General features: G+C 37.5%; 1 protein-coding gene across 1 annotated transcript in view; it reads left to right on the forward strand.

Annotated features, from left to right (window-relative positions):
• Positions 1–1,835: 1,835 nt before the first annotated feature.
• Positions 1,836–19,385, forward strand: part of LOC111345412 (Fanconi anemia group J protein homolog) — a 34,883-nt gene continuing 17,333 nt past the window's right edge. Inside the window, exons 1-24 of the mRNA XM_088742220.1 lie at positions 1,836–2,102; positions 3,996–4,107; positions 5,083–5,115; positions 5,504–5,569; positions 6,090–6,209; positions 6,729–6,832; positions 7,629–7,846; positions 8,706–8,795; positions 9,403–9,505; positions 10,206–10,328; positions 11,076–11,171; positions 12,042–12,177; positions 12,424–12,470; positions 13,081–13,230; positions 13,889–13,932; positions 14,239–14,349; positions 15,572–15,617; positions 15,713–15,740; positions 16,905–16,960; positions 17,674–17,814; positions 18,378–18,446; positions 18,623–18,673; positions 18,795–18,866; positions 19,277–19,349. Coding sequence (XP_088598346.1) covers positions 2,004–2,102; positions 3,996–4,107; positions 5,083–5,115; positions 5,504–5,569; positions 6,090–6,209; positions 6,729–6,832; positions 7,629–7,846; positions 8,706–8,795; positions 9,403–9,505; positions 10,206–10,328; positions 11,076–11,171; positions 12,042–12,177; positions 12,424–12,470; positions 13,081–13,230; positions 13,889–13,932; positions 14,239–14,349; positions 15,572–15,617; positions 15,713–15,740; positions 16,905–16,960; positions 17,674–17,814; positions 18,378–18,446; positions 18,623–18,673; positions 18,795–18,866; positions 19,277–19,349 — 2,188 coding nt within the window. The 5' untranslated portion in view covers positions 1,836–2,003. The remainder of the gene's footprint in view (positions 2,103–3,995; positions 4,108–5,082; positions 5,116–5,503; positions 5,570–6,089; positions 6,210–6,728; positions 6,833–7,628; positions 7,847–8,705; positions 8,796–9,402; positions 9,506–10,205; positions 10,329–11,075; positions 11,172–12,041; positions 12,178–12,423; positions 12,471–13,080; positions 13,231–13,888; positions 13,933–14,238; positions 14,350–15,571; positions 15,618–15,712; positions 15,741–16,904; positions 16,961–17,673; positions 17,815–18,377; positions 18,447–18,622; positions 18,674–18,794; positions 18,867–19,276; positions 19,350–19,385) is intronic.

Consider the following 19,385-nt stretch of genomic DNA (forward strand, 5'->3'; position numbering starts at 1 on the left):
GTTGGCTTGTTAGCTCAATTGGTAGAGCGCTGCACTAGTATCGCAGAGGTCAGTGGTTCGAGTCCCGTACAGGCCTGATTTTTATTTTCTTTTTCAGGTCTGATTTTCGCTATTGCATAAATAGCGCTATCTACTGCGAGGATCGTACATCATACGTATTAAGGACATTGATCGACATTTGAGACTACTAGACGTGATGCTGTTTTACACGTTGTCGGGTTTCAATCAGAAGTAATTTGCTAACCCGCGTTGCTCACCAGGAAAAGAGATTCAAGCAAACCAGTTTAAGGCTAACCCGTTTATAGTTACGACCCGCCACAGAAGTGAGTAAAGGCTGGTTTTCACTTGCGACGGAGTCGTAGTCGGAGTCGTAGTCGGAGTCGTAATCAGAAGCGTGGAGCGATACGATCTAGTGAAAATCAAACCGACGGAGTCGGAAGCAGAACGCCGATTCTGCCCATGATTCCGTCGCTTACGATCTAGTGAAAACTGCATTGTCGGAGTCGGAAGCGGAAGCGGAAGAATAAACCAATCACAATCCTCGATTCCATCTTTCCAAAATGCACAAATAGCCTTAACAAATTTAAGTGTGTGAGCTTGACGGTAAAATTACGAAATTAAAAGTTAAAATACTCGAACTGAACCCACCGAAAGTACGATTCACGATCACCAAGTCGTAGTTCGCTGACGAGGTTAAGACCTGGGCATAACTGTCACCAACACTCTCCAATGGTCTCAACATATAAAACTGATCTCCTCGATCTAAAGCAAATAGAACGCTTGGCCTTATTCGTAGCGTCTGTAGAGATATAAGTGATCCCGACATCAAGAAACTTCTATACTGCTCAATTGTTCGACCACAACTAGAGTTCGCTTGTGAACTATGGTCACCCTACACATCAAGGGACACACTATTACTAGAAAATGTTCAGCGCAGGGCCACAAAGTCTATCTTGAATTATGCAAGTTGTGATCTGATCTAAGTTGTGATCTGAACATCGTAGAAACTTTGAATGAATTTTCTTTTATTCAAAATGAAAGCATTTTACCATCTGAATCAGTGATTTTAGACACTAGAGTCCGATTCTAGATTTTTGCCACTTATGGCCGATTTTCAATCTTGAATACTGGTGGCCGATTTTAGATCGTGCACAATAGCAGTGGATTTCAGATTTTTGACACTAAAGGCAAAGAATTTGGACGTGCCCACAAGTGGCCAATTTAAGATTTTGGACATTACTGTCTGATTTCAAATTTGGGCACTGGTATCTTATTATGGATTTAAGAAGCCTGTGGATGAATTTAAACTTTGGAAACTAGTGGCCGATTTGGGATTGTGGACGCTAGTGCCCTACTTGGACTTCAGAAGCGAGTGGCCAGTTCTGGATTTTGAACATTAGTGGCCGATTTTGTATTTTGGCTACAAGTGGCCGATTTGGGATTTCGGCCACTAGTGGCCGATTTTGCATTATGGCCTCTAGATGCCGATTTTGCCTTTTAGCCAATAATGGCCGATTTGGGATCTCGGCTACTTCCCTTAAATCTAAGGAATAGCAGTGAAGTTCTTATTTCAAAACTACTCCTTTCATCTTTACGTGGTTTTTCTTTTGCATTGAATAACGATTTGTTTATCGACCTGAAATTTTAACTTTACTAAGAATACTTGAACTTATCAGGTAGAAGCTGTTGTCGTAATCCAACACCAAATTCTCGTAACTAATTGCAGGGAACTGTTTAGCAGTTAGGGAATTATCAGATCCTGTACAGGGGGGCGGTTCGGGAAGACAAGGAATATCCGAAAGCGAGGAAAGCTGGAAACTAGTCTCTCGCTCTCGAATCATTTCCCGCGCTAGTACGTTGTGAAAGTATAAGGCTGAATTTGGCTGTGTTTGGCTGTTTTTAAAGGCCTTTCAAGACTAAGTAGTAGAGGTGTGGCTTAGAATTGATCGAAAAAATGATGCAAGTTTTGTAGAACAAGTTATCAAGAGGAAACCAATGTTAATATGGAGAACGAAGATGGTCAGTTCGTATACACCATCCATGGTGTCAAAGTTTCGTTTCCTTGTAAGGCATATCCAACTCAGCTATCTATGATGAACATGGTGAGGTTTGAATCAACTAGCTACATGAGTCCTACGGAGAGATTTCCGTATAACCCCATACCAATCAAAAACAAAGTCGTAATCCCAGAGGTAATCTGTTGTTTTGCCTCCGCTTTGAATTGTATGCATAATGAATTTGGGGTTAAACGGAAATCTTTCCGCTCCTTCTTTTGAGGTACTTGTCAATGATGCGAGATCATGTGTATAGTTTACTGATTGAAGTAGCTATTTTTCTGTTTAACATAGATTTACTATCTTTGTTGATATAATTATAATAATAAATTAGTATTTGCTTAAAAAATATTTTATATTACCGACTAAGTCATTAGTTCAAGGTATGGATGTTACCAACTATGCGAATTTATTAAAACTGGAGGAAAGAGTACCATGTAACCCCATACATTAATTATGCATTCCACTTCTTTGTCTTTCACGACAAAACTTTAAAAACAAAGTCTACTAGTCTGAATGCATAATTAATGTATGGGGTTATATGGTACTCTTGCCAAACTGGGTTATTGGATAATGCAGTTCAAGACTTTTGACTGGCTTAGCCATTATGGTACATGAGCCAATATACCATAATCTAATATCTGTACATTGTAACATCCAGTTTCTTCTTACAAAATAAAGTAGAGAAGATTTGTCTAATATCTTGGGGGCGTTTTTTTAATAAAACAATTATTCCACTTGTATTTGTTGGATGTGAGATGATAATAATAGCGAACTCGGCACTATACGCCAAGTTGGCTATCTATCATCTCATATCCAATGTGTGCTCATGGAATAATTGTTAATTACACCATTTATACCATTAACTAACTGAATGGTGTAATTTGTCAAATGCTTGGAAAAAATAAAATCATGGATGCCTTGCAGTGCATAGTAATTTTTCACCCAAAGGAAAGTTTGGTCAAGCTCTCTTGAGTGTAGGTAAAAGTCCTGAGGCACTTTCTTCATTTGTTCCTGTCTAATTAATTTTGTTCATTTGCTCTGTGAAATTACTTTTTGTTGAATCCATGCCGTATTTGTTAGAATTATGACAATTTAAACAGTTAACATGTAGTTGCATTTGTTTCTGTTTACACATCTTTCACTTTAGGTTTGTTATTTAAATTTTACATTTTCTTAGTTTTCTGTAATAAATCTGTAGAAGTAGAAACTTGAACAAGTTCCTTTTATCAGTATTAAAATAGCTGTTTCATCAATTGCATTACAGCATGCAAACAATGCCTTTTATGAGTTGATATTTGTCCTTGTATTTGCATCTGAATTAAAGTAGTGTGTAGAAAATTTGAATTTGTTTATGTTTGCATTTGCGTGGCATTTATGAATCAAACTGATTTGTTTGCCACATGTTTTGTTTGTCTGTGTTTGTTGGGAACAACAATACTACTTGAATTTGACTAATCCTGCAATGGTTTGACCCCTGATGGTGGCTAGCATTTGATTTATTTAAAAGTTATCACCCCTGAATCAAACGTTAAGGTCAGAAGAATAAAGGAGATAATCACCAACTAAATACCCTCTCAATTCTTAAAATAAATTCTCCTTATCAGCACCTTAGGAAATAATTATATAGAGATCGGTATGCAGTGGTTTCAAAATGTTTTGAAGTAGGCGGCCGACTCTGGAAAAGTAGGCGGCTGTGATAATCAAGAGATTGTTTGTCACAAGCAGACTGTTATGACCCGAGTAGTGGGCAACATACAATCAAGTAGCCAGCGGAACTCCGGCGGTTGCCAGCTTATTTTGAAATTGTTGGGTATGGAGAATATACATACTGCTGTTAGGGTGTTAAGGGTAAGTCAGAATGACTACAGCAAGTGGATGCTTATGCAGTAACTGTTATTCCTTTTCAGTGTATTTTTTCTTTGTTGCTTTATCTTTTAGATTATCAAAGGGATTGAAAGGCATCAGAATTCATTACTTGAAAGTCCAACGGGAAGTGGAAAGAGTCTGGCCTTGCTTTGCTCTTGCTTGGCTTGGCAATCTGCAGAATATGGTACTGCCATTTTTTTATTGACTTCTTTTTTACTGATTACTGACATGTTATCTGAAAATGTTAAAAAAATTAATTGATTTTTGCAAGGAAAATAAAATAAAAATATAATCCACCATTAGTGGTTTCTTTACTTTGTTGTCTAAGTGTTATAATGTCCAATTCTGGTTTTTATGATAGTGTTGTCTGATTGTCCAGGTGGGTGTAGTCCTGAGAAGGACTGTTGTGGGTAGTGGTGACTAATTTTTCGACAACCTAAGGGGAAGTATGATGCACGATCCTCGCAGTAGATAGCGCTATTTAAGCAATAGCGAAAATCAGACCTGAAAAAAATCAGGCCTGTACGGGATTCGAACCACTGACCTCTGCGATACTAGTGCAGCGCTCTTACTGATTGAGCTAACAAGCCAACTGGGAGCAGGCCGTTAAGTTGATTCGTAATAAACCCGTTAAAGTGATTTATCAGATACAATGAAATATATGAAGTTCATATATTTTGAACTGCGGTATTAGATATGTATCTACTGCGAGGATCGTGCATCATACGTATCTAATACCGCAGTTCAAAATATATGAACTTCATATATTTCATTGTATCTGATGTATCACTTTAACAGGTTTATTACGAATCAACTTAACGGCCTGCTCCCAGTTGGCTTGTTAGCTCAATTGGTAAGAGCGCTGCACTAGTATCGCAGAGGTCAGTGGTTCGAATCCCGTACAGGCCTGATTTTTTTCAGGTCTGATTTTCGCTATTGCTTAAATAGCGCTATCTACTGCGAGGATCATGCATCATACGTATCTAATACTGCAGTTCAAAATATATGAACTTCATATATTTCATTGTATCTAAGGGGAAGTCATCATCAGTCCTTCTCAGGACTACACCCACCCGGACGATCAGACAACTCTCTCACATGTTACCCCCACCTGAGGTTCAAACCATTTACTGTAACTGGTTTTCATTTTTGTTAACAGAAAAGAAGGCAAAGATTGAAGAACAAATGAAAGGTCAGTGGTTATTTATGTTGCCCTATATCTTTTGAACCAAGTCAGTGCATGGGGTCATGAATTAGGCCATTGATGTTTTTTAACACAATCGTTATCAATGAAACTTTTATCATGTAGAATTGTCACATGGTAATAAGAATGGGGATGAGTGCATGAAGAAAAATTAGTGTTCAGACAATGTAGAAGCTTTACAATCATTATGGTAAACTAAGATTTTTCATTGAAGAATTCCATTCTGCAACTCCCTTATAATCTAACAAGTTTGTTGTTTGTTTGTTTGTTTGGACCCAGTCATGAATGAATATGTACATAGTTTAGTCATACCCTTGGTGGTTAGGCTTATTTTTGCAAGAAGGTTTCACATTTATTTTTTCGTTCTCTTATGCAGCTGAAGTAGGGAATGATGAATGCTGTATTAAGACCTGCCATGATGAACAAAAGCCGCTTCCAACAGGTGCAGTGATAGATGTTGTAGTCTGTGATTCTCCTGTTGGTTCAGTGATCAATTTAAATTGAAACAGATTGAAAGACAAATTATGAATTACAAGCTTTGCTTACACCATGACTTAAAAGTGGTATGTGTGTAGGCTTTATTAGTACCTTCCCTTAATCAAATTTTACCTCAGAGGGTATTTAAAAGCAGATTGAAGAAATCAGTTTGCTTAAAATGTTTAAAAAATGTTAAGATTGTATAATAGAAAAGTCTTTAAGAAAACTGAATAAAGGCTGATAGTTTTGAAAGAAACTGTTTGGGGCTGCGTCGGTGGGGGTAACGAAATAATTTGGATATATCAACAAAGTTGAAATGGTAAATTGGCCTCCGAAAAACTGTCTGCTTTTAACTTTTTGTGTCAGAAATCTCTAATCAAGCATGGATCAATATTATTTTGATGGAAAAATACATTATAATAAATTGCTTATTTCTAGCAGTGATTTATTTATTTGGTTGCTCTTCCATATTTTTGGTTCTTCAGATCCAGCACATGTCATCAAAAGTGAGTATTTCCACCAAAATAATTCCAATCTTCATGAAAAAATTTCTTCAGAAACACCACTGAAAACAGAAACAGCAGCTACTCCGAAGAAGATGCCAGGTTTTTATTTTATGATTCCTTGTTTGTTTAATATAATGAATACACATATGATGCATGATCCTTCGCAGTAGATAGCGCTGTTTATGCAATAGCGAAAATCAGACCTGAAAAAAATCAGGCCTGTACGGGATTCGAACCACTGACCTCTGTGATACTAGTGCAGCGCTCTACCGATTGAGCTAACAAGCCAACTGGGAGCAGGCCATTAAGTTGATTCTAAGTCTGATTTTCGCTATTGCATAAATAGCGCTATCTACTGCGAAGGATCGTGCATCATACGTATTTAATACTGCAGTTCAAAATATATGAACTTCATATATCCATTGTATAATGAATACAGTCTGACTGCAGAATTTTGACCATGCATTAAACTCTGCTTAAAGTATCATTCATGGCCTCAACCACAAAAAATCAAACTTTGTTTTTCAAATTGTGCAAGGAGTTTTAATGAAATCCAAGTATCTTTGGTCTAGATAGGTTGAACTCGACACCAACTTCATGTCTAAATTTCTTTCCCAGAGCAAAGTGAGTCACTACCTGGTAGAGATATTGAGTCTAGAAGCCCAACCGATGATGATTTTCAAACAGCCAAGAAGCGCTTCAGAACTCCAGGCAATAACCAGGTGATTAAAACTCTTAAAATTTATTTGAAGTATTTAAAAAGTTTGGCTCCTTTCAGGTTTAAAGCTGGCTTAAATGAGGGCCTGTACACACAAACTAACAAGACCAGGTGACAACACCAAGAGCAACAAGTAAAGAGTGCTGTTTATCAGGAAATGAGGAGAAAATTTTTTTTCAAATCAAAGGGTGTTGATTTTTTTAATGCATTATCACAGAGCAGAGGTGTGGAATGTGTTAAAATATGTACATGTATTTCAGCTGCATTGTATATCAAAACACATGTAACATTTTCTCTATATGTTGGTAGAACAAGTATATTGTATAAATATTGTATCTGTTTATCTATTTTTCTAGACGGAACAAGTTTGTAGAAAACAATGTCTGCTTCTTTTAGGAATTGACTTTAAATTTGGATAGAGTGATCTCTTTTGTTTTCAAGGAAATTAAATATTATGATAGTAATTTAAGGGTTCATACTTAACAAGAGGCAAGAATGATTTGATTTTCATTTTGATTTGTTGTATCAAACATAATTTTGATATAATAAGATGGAGGAAAAAAAATTTTTTTTCAAATCTCATTTGAAGAAAAATAAAACTGAGATGATGTAAAAGAGAAATTTTGGCTGATCAAAGAATTTATGCTTTTTGAATTCATCCATGTCAAGCTCTTTGATAAACTAGACATGTCTAAGGGAAGCACAGTTCTTTGTGGAATTTTTCTCTTCTTCTGGAGCTATTTCCTTTTAACATAAAAATTAATGTGTTCTTACCTTTCTAATTTAAATTTATTTACCAGACTGTGTCGTCATCTAAAAAGAGGCGTGTCCAGCCAAATGCCAGACCCTCAGGTGAAGATGAAGCTGATCATGAGCCTCCAGAGTGGACCATGGAGCTAACTACAGACAGAGAAAGGCAAAATATTTCATCAAGTTCAGCTGCAAATGTTCCTGACAAAAAAGACAAGTCATCACCTGATGATAGTGGCAAGAGTGACACAAAATCAGAAAGACTAAAGTAAGGGTGTTATCTCTGAAAAAAAAATATTGTACAGTTTCAATATCCTTCTGGAAGAGATAAATAGAACGTCCAGAGAGAAAGGCTTTAGATGGTGAAGTTCAGGAGATGTCATACAAGGGTGCTGCTGCTCAAGCAAAATTTTTTGTTAGTCTTTTTAATTTGCCCAATTTTGGCAACATGATGAGTGTTGAGCATCTTTTTAAATCTTGGCGTTGTGTACGATAAAAAGAGACTCCTTTATTGATGCTATAGAATGTCATGAGCCAGGTGGATGAGTGTTAAAATACATCCTTTTTATTACTTAACTCTGGCACTCATAGAAGAGATCAGAAAATAATCTCTTCTCACAGTATCAACACCAAGCAAACAAATGATGAGAGTAAAGAAATTATCAAATAAGGGAACTTTTTTCACAAAGCCCTTATTTCTGAAAACTAGCACAAGGCTGTGCTCTGAGAAAAATTGAAGGGAGCCCAGTGCTCTGAAACTGTGAAATCCAGGGTGCCCATCAGATGCTTTCTATGAAAAAGCTAAGATTTCTGAGTCACCCAAGAGCAAAATTAAGGCACCAGGGGCCACCGGGCACTGCTAGAGTACAGCCCTGTTAAGCATCTTGAGAAGTATATGGTGAACAGTAAGGAGACTTGGTACTGAGAGCCAGGGAGTGAAAGAGTTGAGATGTTGGAGGAACAATATGGGACACTTAAGATTGAATACCTTTTAACATTACTCAATCTGCAATACTAGAAGACATTGTTGTATAGAGTGGACAGTGACGTCCAGATTTATGTTACATCCAATTCCAAAGGGGTCAAGGGTTAGCTGATCTAAAATTTGCACTCATTTTCCTTTGAAGGATTCCAAAAATCTTTTTTGGAACAAGAACGCACAAGCAAATTGCTCAGATTTCGAGGGAGCTCAAGAAGACTGTCTACAAACACGTCAAGTAAGAAATAAAAATAAGATATATGAGATAGGTTTTACATAGAACGCCCGAGTGAAAGCAGTAGTGTACCAAGACAAATGTGCTATAGTTGATGATTGCATTAAATTCCTAATCCTAATTTGCATTGACAATGAGCTATTTTGCAGTAAATGGCTCTTACCCGGGGGTAACATGTGAAAGTGTAGTGTGATCATCCGGGTGAGTGTAGTCTGAGAAGGACTGTTGTCGGTGGTAGTGACTGACGTTTCGACAACCGGCTTGTGCGGAAGTCATTATCAGAGTCAAATCTATGTTGTTGATTTACTGAGGAAATAACAAGTTTGCTTTTGATAGGTTTTTAGTGCCTGATCAATCAATATTACAGTAATTAGCTAAATAGTACAGTACTTGTTGAGGTAGCCACTCTTAATCTCTCCAGAGACCTAGAACTTAGTTGACCTGAAACATCTGTCTAGAAAAAATCAGTGGGTTAATTATTGTGGGGAAACTCAGAAAACCATTAACTGTTGGATTTTGTTCAGGCAGGTGAATTGTGTAGAGTGTGTTAAAATAACTCTGATTATGATACTATGTACCAGGTATTTATCATTTCTCTTCATTTGTGCAGGATGACTATACTTTCCAGTCGAGAGCATTCTTGTGTTCATCCAGTGGTTTCCAAAGGTAAAAGCAAGAATGAAGAGTGTAAAAAGCTGCTGGATGGTTCAGAGGTTTGTAGGTTTGTAGGGATGGGTATTACAGGGCTTGACACTAACTTTTCGACTTACCAGCCAAGTGGCTAGTGAGATCTTAGATGTACAACAATTTCAGTTTGTTTACTAGCCAAACTGGCGAGTGGAAATTGAAAACCACCAGCTAAACTGACCGAATTTCTACTAGTCTGTGGCTAGTTGGCTACTAAGTGTTGAGCCCTGTACTAACTATAATGTTTTGATTCAAGTAAAACCATCTCAAAATGTTCCAGAAGTTCCATGTTTGGATCCTGTGGACTATGTGTTTACGTTGCCAATTGCCATTTAAGCTAGGGAACTGTGCTCCCGCTTGAAGTTAAATCTACCCCTAATGCAGAACTCAGCACCCTTACTTTTATTCTCTTTTGTACTGCCAATTAAATGCTTGTAGAATGTGTCTCACATGTAACTGATATATCAAGCAACGTCGGTTGTTCACTGCTCTTGAGATGTTACATTTTTATAGTGGGAATAGATTTTGTAGTAATTTCAGGTCTAACATTTGACTGTGAATTGTCTAAAAACCACTAATTTGTATTTTTCTATAATTTTATTTAAGATGTTGTTAAAACAAGCAAATTGCAGTACCTTTGTTTCATGTGAATTTTTATTAACCTGTGTGGCTGTTTTTTGTTTGTTTTTGGTTTGTTTTCTTTTTAACTTTCTATATAATTTCAAGGGCACGGCCTGTAGATACTATCAGAAAGTTCACACCATTCGGAGTCAAACCAGCTTGAGATACCATGGCCTGTCTGTTGCCTGGGATATTGAAGACTTGGTCACTCTTGGAAGCCAGATTAAGGTAATTTAGGCTTATCAATCTGAAATATCTTTTATTACTCAAATCATACTAAGAAGCAAGTTGTGCTGATACTTGTGTTAGAACAGGGAAGGTTTCGTGGCCAACAGATAAGTGCTGACTGCTTGTTTTACTCTAGACTTTGCCAGTTTTTGGGTCCTCAACGAAGAGAGACTCACACACACTCTAGTCCTGATTACATCTACTTTTATTGCTAAATCAAAGTGCTTAATATATATGTTGCAGGTAAAAATTAAATTCAGAGAAAAAAATTTTAACCTAGGTTGAATTTCAATTCTCTTTGTTTCCAAGCCCTAATTGTGAATAATTAGGGCTTGGAGACAAAGGAAATTGAAATTCAACCTAGGTTAAAATTTTTTTACCTGAATTTAATTTTTACCTGCAACATATACATATTGGTGGCTAGTTTTTTTGTGATTAAATATGCGAGGGAAGGCACGTGGTTTCCTTCTAGTAAACACCTTAATTTGAATGTGAGCATACTGTTTTGTTCTACACTATTTAGCTACGTAAATCCAGTGCTCTGATAAGACTACACTTTGCACATTTTTGCATGTCACAAGGATCATATTCTTAGTTATTCTTCTCTCCATGCTTACTGGTGTTCACCTTGTCCCTGTACAGCATTTCTCCATTTTAAGTCAGTTTCCACTACACTCCCTCGTGTCTTGATAACAGTATTATGTCTATTGTAAGTAGTAGTGCTTATTTTGTTATGATCATTTCTAGGCTTGTCCATATTATGCTGCAAGGGAGTTAATGAGAGAAGCTGACATCATTTTTTGCCCATATAACTATCTCATTGATCCAAAAATCAGGATGCAGGTGAGATTCTGACGTTATGTGGGATGTGTTACTGTACAACAGTTGCAAGGCAACATGGAATCTGTTTGTCCACATGCAGCCCAAGCTCTCTTTAAGAACCACACAAGGGAACACAATTTGCACATCAATTTATAAGGATTTGTATGGGATTTTCTACAAGATATCCAGGGAGATAGTTAAAAGTGAAAATATTAAATAAAAATGGCTTACCTTATTCCATACGTGTATCGTTTGCTCCTGGTGTCATTATTTTACCGTTACTTTACCTGTTGATGACTATTCCTTGAAGATGAATTTTGCAAGAATAACTAATTTTAAATCCACTTATTTTAATAGAATTGTTGAAATGTGGAATTCGATACCCTTAGATATTAGATTATCTCTTAGTCTTGCAGCTTTTAAGTCTAGAGTGAGGAAGTTTTTAAGTAAGGAACATAGACGTTTTTGATGTAAAATTTTTCTGTCCGTCATTATATGTGACTTACTTAGATTAGCTACACGGTGATCTGTCTTGCATGGAGCATACCACTCTTTTACAGATTATCCTTATGGCTTTGCCTGTTTGTACATTTAGATTTATTCAATTTGGTAAAATAACAACACCAGGAGCAAACAACACACGCATGGAATAAAGTAAGCCATTTTTATTTGATATTTTCACTTTTAACTATCTCCATGGATATCTTGTAGAAAATACCATACAAATCCTTATAAATCAATATGCGAATCATGTTCCTTGTGTGGTTCTTAAAGAGAGCTTGGGCCGCCTGTGGTTTGTCCATAGGAATCATCTCAGATTTACCCCCAGAAGGTAAAACTTTACAGATTCTGATCAGTTTGATTTATGTAGCCAATCTGATATTTTTTCAGATGGATATTGATCTCAAGGACCAGATTGTTGTTCTAGATGAAGCACACAATGTTGAAGACTCTTCAAGAGAGGCAGGCAGTCTTACACTGACAACTGTAGAATTACAGAACACTCTGGATGAACTTGATAAACTAGGTCAGTGAAGATAGTAAAATTTGGTGTAAATTGGAAAGTATTATGCCCTCTTGCACTGGGGTTTCATGTAGCCTTAATACAAGTTATGTAGCTCATTATTAAAAAGACTACCAGCCCACAGTAAAATCCAGGTGTCTTTATTTATGCCAAGTTCAGCAAAATAGAAAATTCCCTCTTTTCTTTTTGTAAGATCAATTTCAAGTATTGTTTTCTCATACATGCTTAAAAAACTACTCTTTTCCTTAGTGCAAATGCGGGTTTTAACAGAACACCATCAACCTTTACATTTGATGGTAAGTAAACCCATTCTCTGTTTGTATTAAGGATCATCAGTTGTTGTAATAAATTACTTGTTCTAAAAGAGTGCACATGCAGTGGTATGCCCTACAGCTCATTCATTCAGCCATTACCAGATATATTTTAACCTCCCTTTACACTTTCATCACTCAAGGGTAACCCCAAGAACTTTAAATAAGACAGATCTCTACTCTGGGAATAGAGCAACAAGGTTTCAAGGAAGAAATGCTGTCAGTCTTCTTTGAACAAAATCCCCAAACCATTTAAAAGTCTCAAACATAATTGGATGAAACTGAGTATTTCATACTGTTTCAGAACATTGAATTTAGCAATCCATCATTTTCCTGTATAGCATTGCTTAGTAACCCTTGGTAGCTTGTTAGCAACTTTCTCTTCACTCAGTTTTCAAAAAGTTAGCCCAAGTACACTGGTCTGTATTTAATGGCCAAAAGCTATTATCACTGATAACAAAACAACGACATACCAGTAGTTACCTAGCTTCCAGCAAGAATTCCACATGATTGCTCATTTCTTTTAAACAACAAAAAAAAGAATGGTATTATGACTGTGCACGTTGTAGTTAAATTAATTTTGTTACTTCTCAAGATTGGGAGTTTTCTGCGATGGATCCATGAGAGTTCTGCAGAATTGAAAGAGAGAGGCTTTGAGCAGTCTTCTAAAGTGTGGTCTGGAATGGAAATCGTCGCTGCAATGGAGAAACAAGCAATCACACCTGGAACTTTCTACATATATTTTGTATGTGACTTTATGATTAATTTTGTAATCAGGGACCTCATGTTGTGTTCTGGCTGAATTCCTGGTTGTCATGCAGTTCAGAGAATTCCCAGATTTGTGTAAAAACTGTGGGTTTGATCTTTATTTTAAAATATACAGTTTCATTTTTTGGCTATTTTCTTTTTCTGATATTTTGGTTGCTTACGAAAATACCAGTACTTTTTATGTAGGTTGGTTGACAGAAAGTTGTGTTAATATTGTTGAGATATTTTAGGTAGATAAGATATATCATTTGTCGTTACATAATGTTTATTACACGACTCGGGCAGTCAGAGGGCCAATAACTAAAATTAACCAATCAAAATGCTCTATTGCCGGTCCAATATTCTCTAAGTATTGGACCGGCACTGTCCTGAATGGTCCCAAATGACACCGCACTTGTGTCCCTTTGGACTTCAGTCATGTAATAAATCTCTTATTAACCAAGCTTGCTTGGGACCGTACTGGAAGAATATCGGCCCTCGGTCTTTTTTGTACGGACCTTGCTGTGCTCGGTCCGTACTGTCAAGACCTCGCACCGATATTCTCCCAGTATGGCCCTCACACTTGGTTAATAAGATATATATACTGCTAACATTTTGCAGCCTAATTACTACCATATAATTCTTTTTGTGATCAGGACCATTATATGTACATAATGGCAACCATAAAGGACCCAACCAGGTATGTGTAAAATGTGATTTGGCACTATTATGCTATGATCTGTGTGAGTGCTTCTCTTATAGAGAACTTTGTCTATGGATTGCATGATTTATGGGCACATGAATGTTTCTAAGGATTTGCAAATTAGATAAGACAAAATGCAAACAAATGATTGAAAATCTCTCATGGTATTGCAAGTGACTGTACAACTGCATGGGATTTTGTTTTATTACATACACTGTACCATAAAAATATTCTCTGATTATGCTGACAATCCTAATCTTTTCTTTCTAAGTTTATCATAATTCCTCTTTTTTTCATACACAGATCAAATGACATGCCAACCCTGTCCACTCATAGTCAAAGTCTGCTGGAAGGGATATTCCTCATTGGGAAATATATGATGGAAAATGATATGCAATATATTTCTGATTACAGGTACACTTTTTTTCAGTGCATTTGCAAAATTCGTGTCTTTCCCTTTTAAATGCTGAGAGTAGACAGCATGTAATTTCCCCTTACAATGGTACATCTGAATCATTCATTATAACATAACCATAGTAAAGCGCACGCTCTGATTGGTCAAATTAGCGTCCCCCATTTGCCCATAGGTGTACGCTGCTGACGTGAGGAAAGGCAAAGACTATTTTTCCGCGCGCTTGTTTTTTCTGGTCACGTAAGATTTGTCAAAAAATAAAAGGGAACTCGTTAGCTACAATGTATCAATGTTATGTTATAAAACAAATGGTAAACACCACAGCGTACACTATTGAGTTATGGATGCACTTGGGAGGTTTGCTATGCACTCGAGAAGCTAGAGTTGCTCTCGGCTATCGCGTCGCGCAACTCTTATGCTTCTTTCGTGCTTAGCAACCTTCCGGGTGCATCCATAACTCAATAGTGTACGCTGTGGTGTTTACCATTTGTTAATTATGATCATGAGAATTCACTGAATCAAAATATGGCGTCCAATTTGAATTACCATTGTTTTTTACTTACTAGCCTCATCTTCATGTGGAAAACACAAAAGGATTATCACATGTGTGAGAGGCTAGTAAGTCCAGAACAATGGCAATTCAAATAGGACGCCATATTTCGATTCGGTGCATAAAGGAAATTATCTTCAATGTGAGGGACTTAGATACTTAAACCATTTCTCCTTGTCGGTTCCATAAGGAAATGTATAAAGAAGGGAATGGAGAATATGGATACTGATGGTTGAGTGTTATTCGTTGATGGTGTTTTCTTCTCAGGTTTAGAAAATCCTACACAGCTAGCTCTTCATACTGGATTTATTCTTCATAGTAATACTCTTATTATTAGATGCATGTGGTCTTGCACGTACATGTAAAATGGCCAGCTGGCATGACCCTAGCTTATTAAGATTTTTTTACCACTTTTTGTCCAGGCTAGGGTGGATCCAGGGGTGATTCCGGTGGTTCTGTTCTGTACGTTGAACCCCCTAAATTTTCCCTCAAAATGCTGGAAATCTTGTTTCTGAAGACTAAATCCTGAATCCACCCAGAATTGGTTTCTGTGTTTTGTAACACTGAACCTAAAAACCTTATTGAGAGAGTTGTCAATTAAGATATTTGTTTTCTCGTCATATTAAAAATTAACTGCCCTTGTAAATTGACTTTTTTTTCTTTCAATCGTCCAGATGTGCAGTACTGAAAACATCAGTCATGGTTAGGGATGTAGTTTTGGTAAGTACATAATAGCAAGAGTAACCCTGAGAAGTGTAACGATACGAACCAGGCAATTATCTAGAATTTTTCCTTTCCTCTCCTTTTAACTACAGCCTGGAGGATGGAGACGATCCCATGGAGGTGAGTTATTATTTAATTCTCTAAACCCAGACATCAGTATGCATATCTGTTCTGTCCTCTGTACATTTCTTATGGGATGATGAATTTATTCATCTTCTTTATTTGGTGATCATTTCCTTTTTACCTTACGGTATGACGTAAGTCATGCTATGGGGTTTAGGATTTGGGGGCGAAATTCAATTAAAAATCACTCACCCACTTTGTTAGACGTTAATTTATACATTAAACCTGGATTAAACACTTTTTCTCCCCCTCCCCGACGAGTTTACCTGTTGAAAGTCACGGTGTATGTATATTTGGGGGGTGGAACGAAGGCGAGAATATGCCGAACTGCTTGGACAGATTCAAAATGGCGTCCTGTCCCTTGAAGTGTGATGGCTTTTTGATTCCAAACTTGATTAAAACATACCTTTGTGGAGCCAAAAATGGAAAGGAAATATGCTACAGAAAACTCGACTGCAGAGAAATGGGCGTCTTAGTCCTAAAAGTGACGATAACATGAACGATTCTTGCGTGAAGACCCAAACACCGCGAATATGGAGTGAGCTTAAGCTTACTCCAAATTGGTTAGCGTGAAACCTCATTGATTTTTTTCTTGTTCCACCCACAACCACGAAAACTTTGCCGGTATCTTAACTAATTCTTCACACATTCGCAATTTAAGACAATTTTTCTCCATCAAAACGCTTACAAACACAATAATTGTGTCAGCACGTGTTGCCCACGATCAAAAAAACTTTCCAAAGAAAGACATCGCAGGTTACGTCAAGGGCGCCAAAAATTCATGCCATGAGGTTGCTCTAAGGAGGCTTTGATTATTTCTCATGGACCTAATGTTAGGTTCAGCAGTAATTCAGTAAGGAGAAATTAGATGCCAGTCACTCTTAGAGATTAAAGGATTAAAGCAGGGCTCGACGCTGAACTTTTCAACGTACTAGCCAAGTGGCTGGTGATAATAATAAAAAATTCTGGCCGATAGTTGGGGTGAATATCAGAAAGGAGCGCCTGTTTGAGGGAAAGCGTTCAGTCAATGAGTGACTGTGTATAGCAGAATTTTTGAGTATGAGATTGCACTTGATAGAAGGAAGAATGTATGACAGGCAAGTCTTACTATGGTTTCATTTTATTTATGGCGCTAATAAGGAACTTGCTTTATCTGAACAGGGGCTAGAAAGGAATGGACGCAATCGTTGAACTTTTGGTGCTTAAACCCTGCAGTGGTAAGATATCCTAGTGCAAATTTACCCTTTAAAGGACGATGTATTTACGTTCGTGTCTTAAGTCGACAGTAAAGAACTGTTCTCATTGGGTGTTGATCGTTAGCATAGTAGAGTACATTTTTGCAGGTGGGATGGCAAAGGTGGAGTAATATCAGCAGACATGAACCTTATATTAAATGCCACTGGTTACATAACTCCTGCGTTAATTTGGTGATAGACCAGTTATCGACTGAGTGCTGAAAAACCGAAACCAAAATAATCTTAGCGACCGGTCATTACCAAGGTTTATATTGTTATTTACCAATGAGAACCGCTGAACGTAAAAACAGTCAACCTGCTTGAAGCGCGGGAAAACGCGACTGACAACGTTGGGGTTAGTTTTACTCCTGCATCTGATTGGTTAAGTTGGTGGCGCGTGTTTTTTGGACCAATCACAGAGCAAAGTAAAAACAAATCAGGATCACTTTCAATACTCAATTGAGAATTGCTCTATCAAGGGAGATACATGTGTCTTGAAAAAGGTGGCGGGTATTCATCATGGTGAATGCCCTGTGAGTCGTCTTCAGGCGGAATGATGAAGACTCGCAGTGAGCACTCGAAACGACCCATCGGAAATGATTACGTCGTCGATTATACTTCATTCCCTCAAGGGAGATCTCTCTTCCGAGCTTGTCCATTGGTCTTTCCTACCTGTCTTGTTTTCCTTTCTTTAGGTATTCTCAGAGCTTGGCTCTCAGGCTCGTTGCATTGTGCTGACGTCTGGGACTCTTTCACCGATGGCGTCATTCTCGTCTGAGCTTGGAATCAAATTCCCAATCCAGCTGGAGGCAAATCATGTCATTGCTAATTCACAGGTATCCATCTATAATTTGTTCTAAAATTGTAGGGATAATTTTTAGCCAAATAGCATGCGAGCGACATACAGGCAGCTAGAAGATGCGGTGACGGGAATTTGGGAATAAATCGCTGGCTTTCAAGAAGGTTGATCATAAAAGTACACGTGTATTTTTTCAACTTATTGAGATAAGCGACACGAAAAGGGTTGTAAGTAAAAAATTTCGCTGCCGGCTGAAATTTCAAGTGAGGTGCCTCAAAGGTGGTAAGTACGTGCAAGTGTGTAACCTCAGAAGAGCCTGTTGTGCTTTACTAAGGCCGGCCAAAAATCCAGCTGGCGATCGCCGCTTTCTCATCCGGTGAATTTTGCTGGCAGCCGGTGCTTTGCGACAACCCTTCTTTAATTGTGTTTGAAAGTTAATCCAAGGATCGTACTGCTTTTGAATATGAAGACGTGGGTTGTAGGAGATGAACAAATTCCAGACTAACAATTCTCTTTTAAGACTATCCACAAGGTAGAACTGGTAGTGTTTTGCCTTTGTTTTTTCTTTTTTGAATGAAGGATTGTCTGCTCAACTATTAGGTCTGGGTTGGGACTCTGTCGTCAGGACCAAGTGGATCAGCTATCAATGCAAGTTATCGCAGTGCAGAGGTATGCTACAGCATCTGTAAAGTTTCTTACTTATGCTTGACCTACTATTACCGCTACTACTACTATACTAGCTACTACTTTAGAGCAATTTTTAATTGGTTGTTTTATTACTATTCCAGAAGACGTCCAGTTCAAGTTGGTTTTTGTTTCTTTAACGGAGAAAATTTCTTTTGTAGACCTTCACTTTTCAAGATGAAGTTGGCAAAGTTCTACTTCATGTTTGCGAGGTAATTTAGATGGTTAACCATCCGTGTGCATAGTGAGTTTTATTTCACTGGCTTTTTCCTTTGTTTCTATTTCTCTTTGCCCGAAAATTAACTCCAACCCTCTTTGTCGCCTTCTCTTCAGACAGTGCCTCATGGAGTACTCTGTTTCTTTCCATCTTATAACATGTTGGACAAGCTGAGCAAACGTTGGCAGGTACGATTTCCTATTTTTTTTTTTTTTTTTCTAAGCAGAGGAGTTTGATTGGTTTTGGGAGATTTTTGTTGAATTCCTGAAGAATACCTCTCTGGTCGTAAGTTAATCCTAACTTGACACAATACCAGGTTCATAGAGACAGAAAAAGAAATTGTTTATTTAAAATAGATTTCTTAAATGCTTTAAGACCTCCTCTATGGAAATAACCAAATGATTGCTTGTTTTTGTAGCTTTACATACGACCCATTAGCTTACTGATTTTGAATGTGCTTCCAAGAATAAATATTGTGATCGATACTGAAATACATGCGTCATGTCTGGCCACTCATCTTCAGCTGGGCGTGAAGAGAGAGAGATCTCCATCGGCTGAAGCATTTTCAATGTGTTAAAGTTTTTTTTTTTTCGCGTAGTCAACAGGTCTGTGGTCAAAGCTCGTGGATAGAAAAGTACTTGTCAGTGAGCCACGAAGTGGGGACAAATCAGGTTTGTTATGAGTTCATTTTCTCTTCACAAATTTCT

The sequence above is a fragment of the Stylophora pistillata genome, chromosome 13, assembly GCF_964205215.1.
Source record: "Stylophora pistillata chromosome 13, jaStyPist1.2, whole genome shotgun sequence".
Taxonomy (NCBI): Eukaryota; Metazoa; Cnidaria; class Anthozoa; order Scleractinia; family Pocilloporidae; genus Stylophora; species Stylophora pistillata.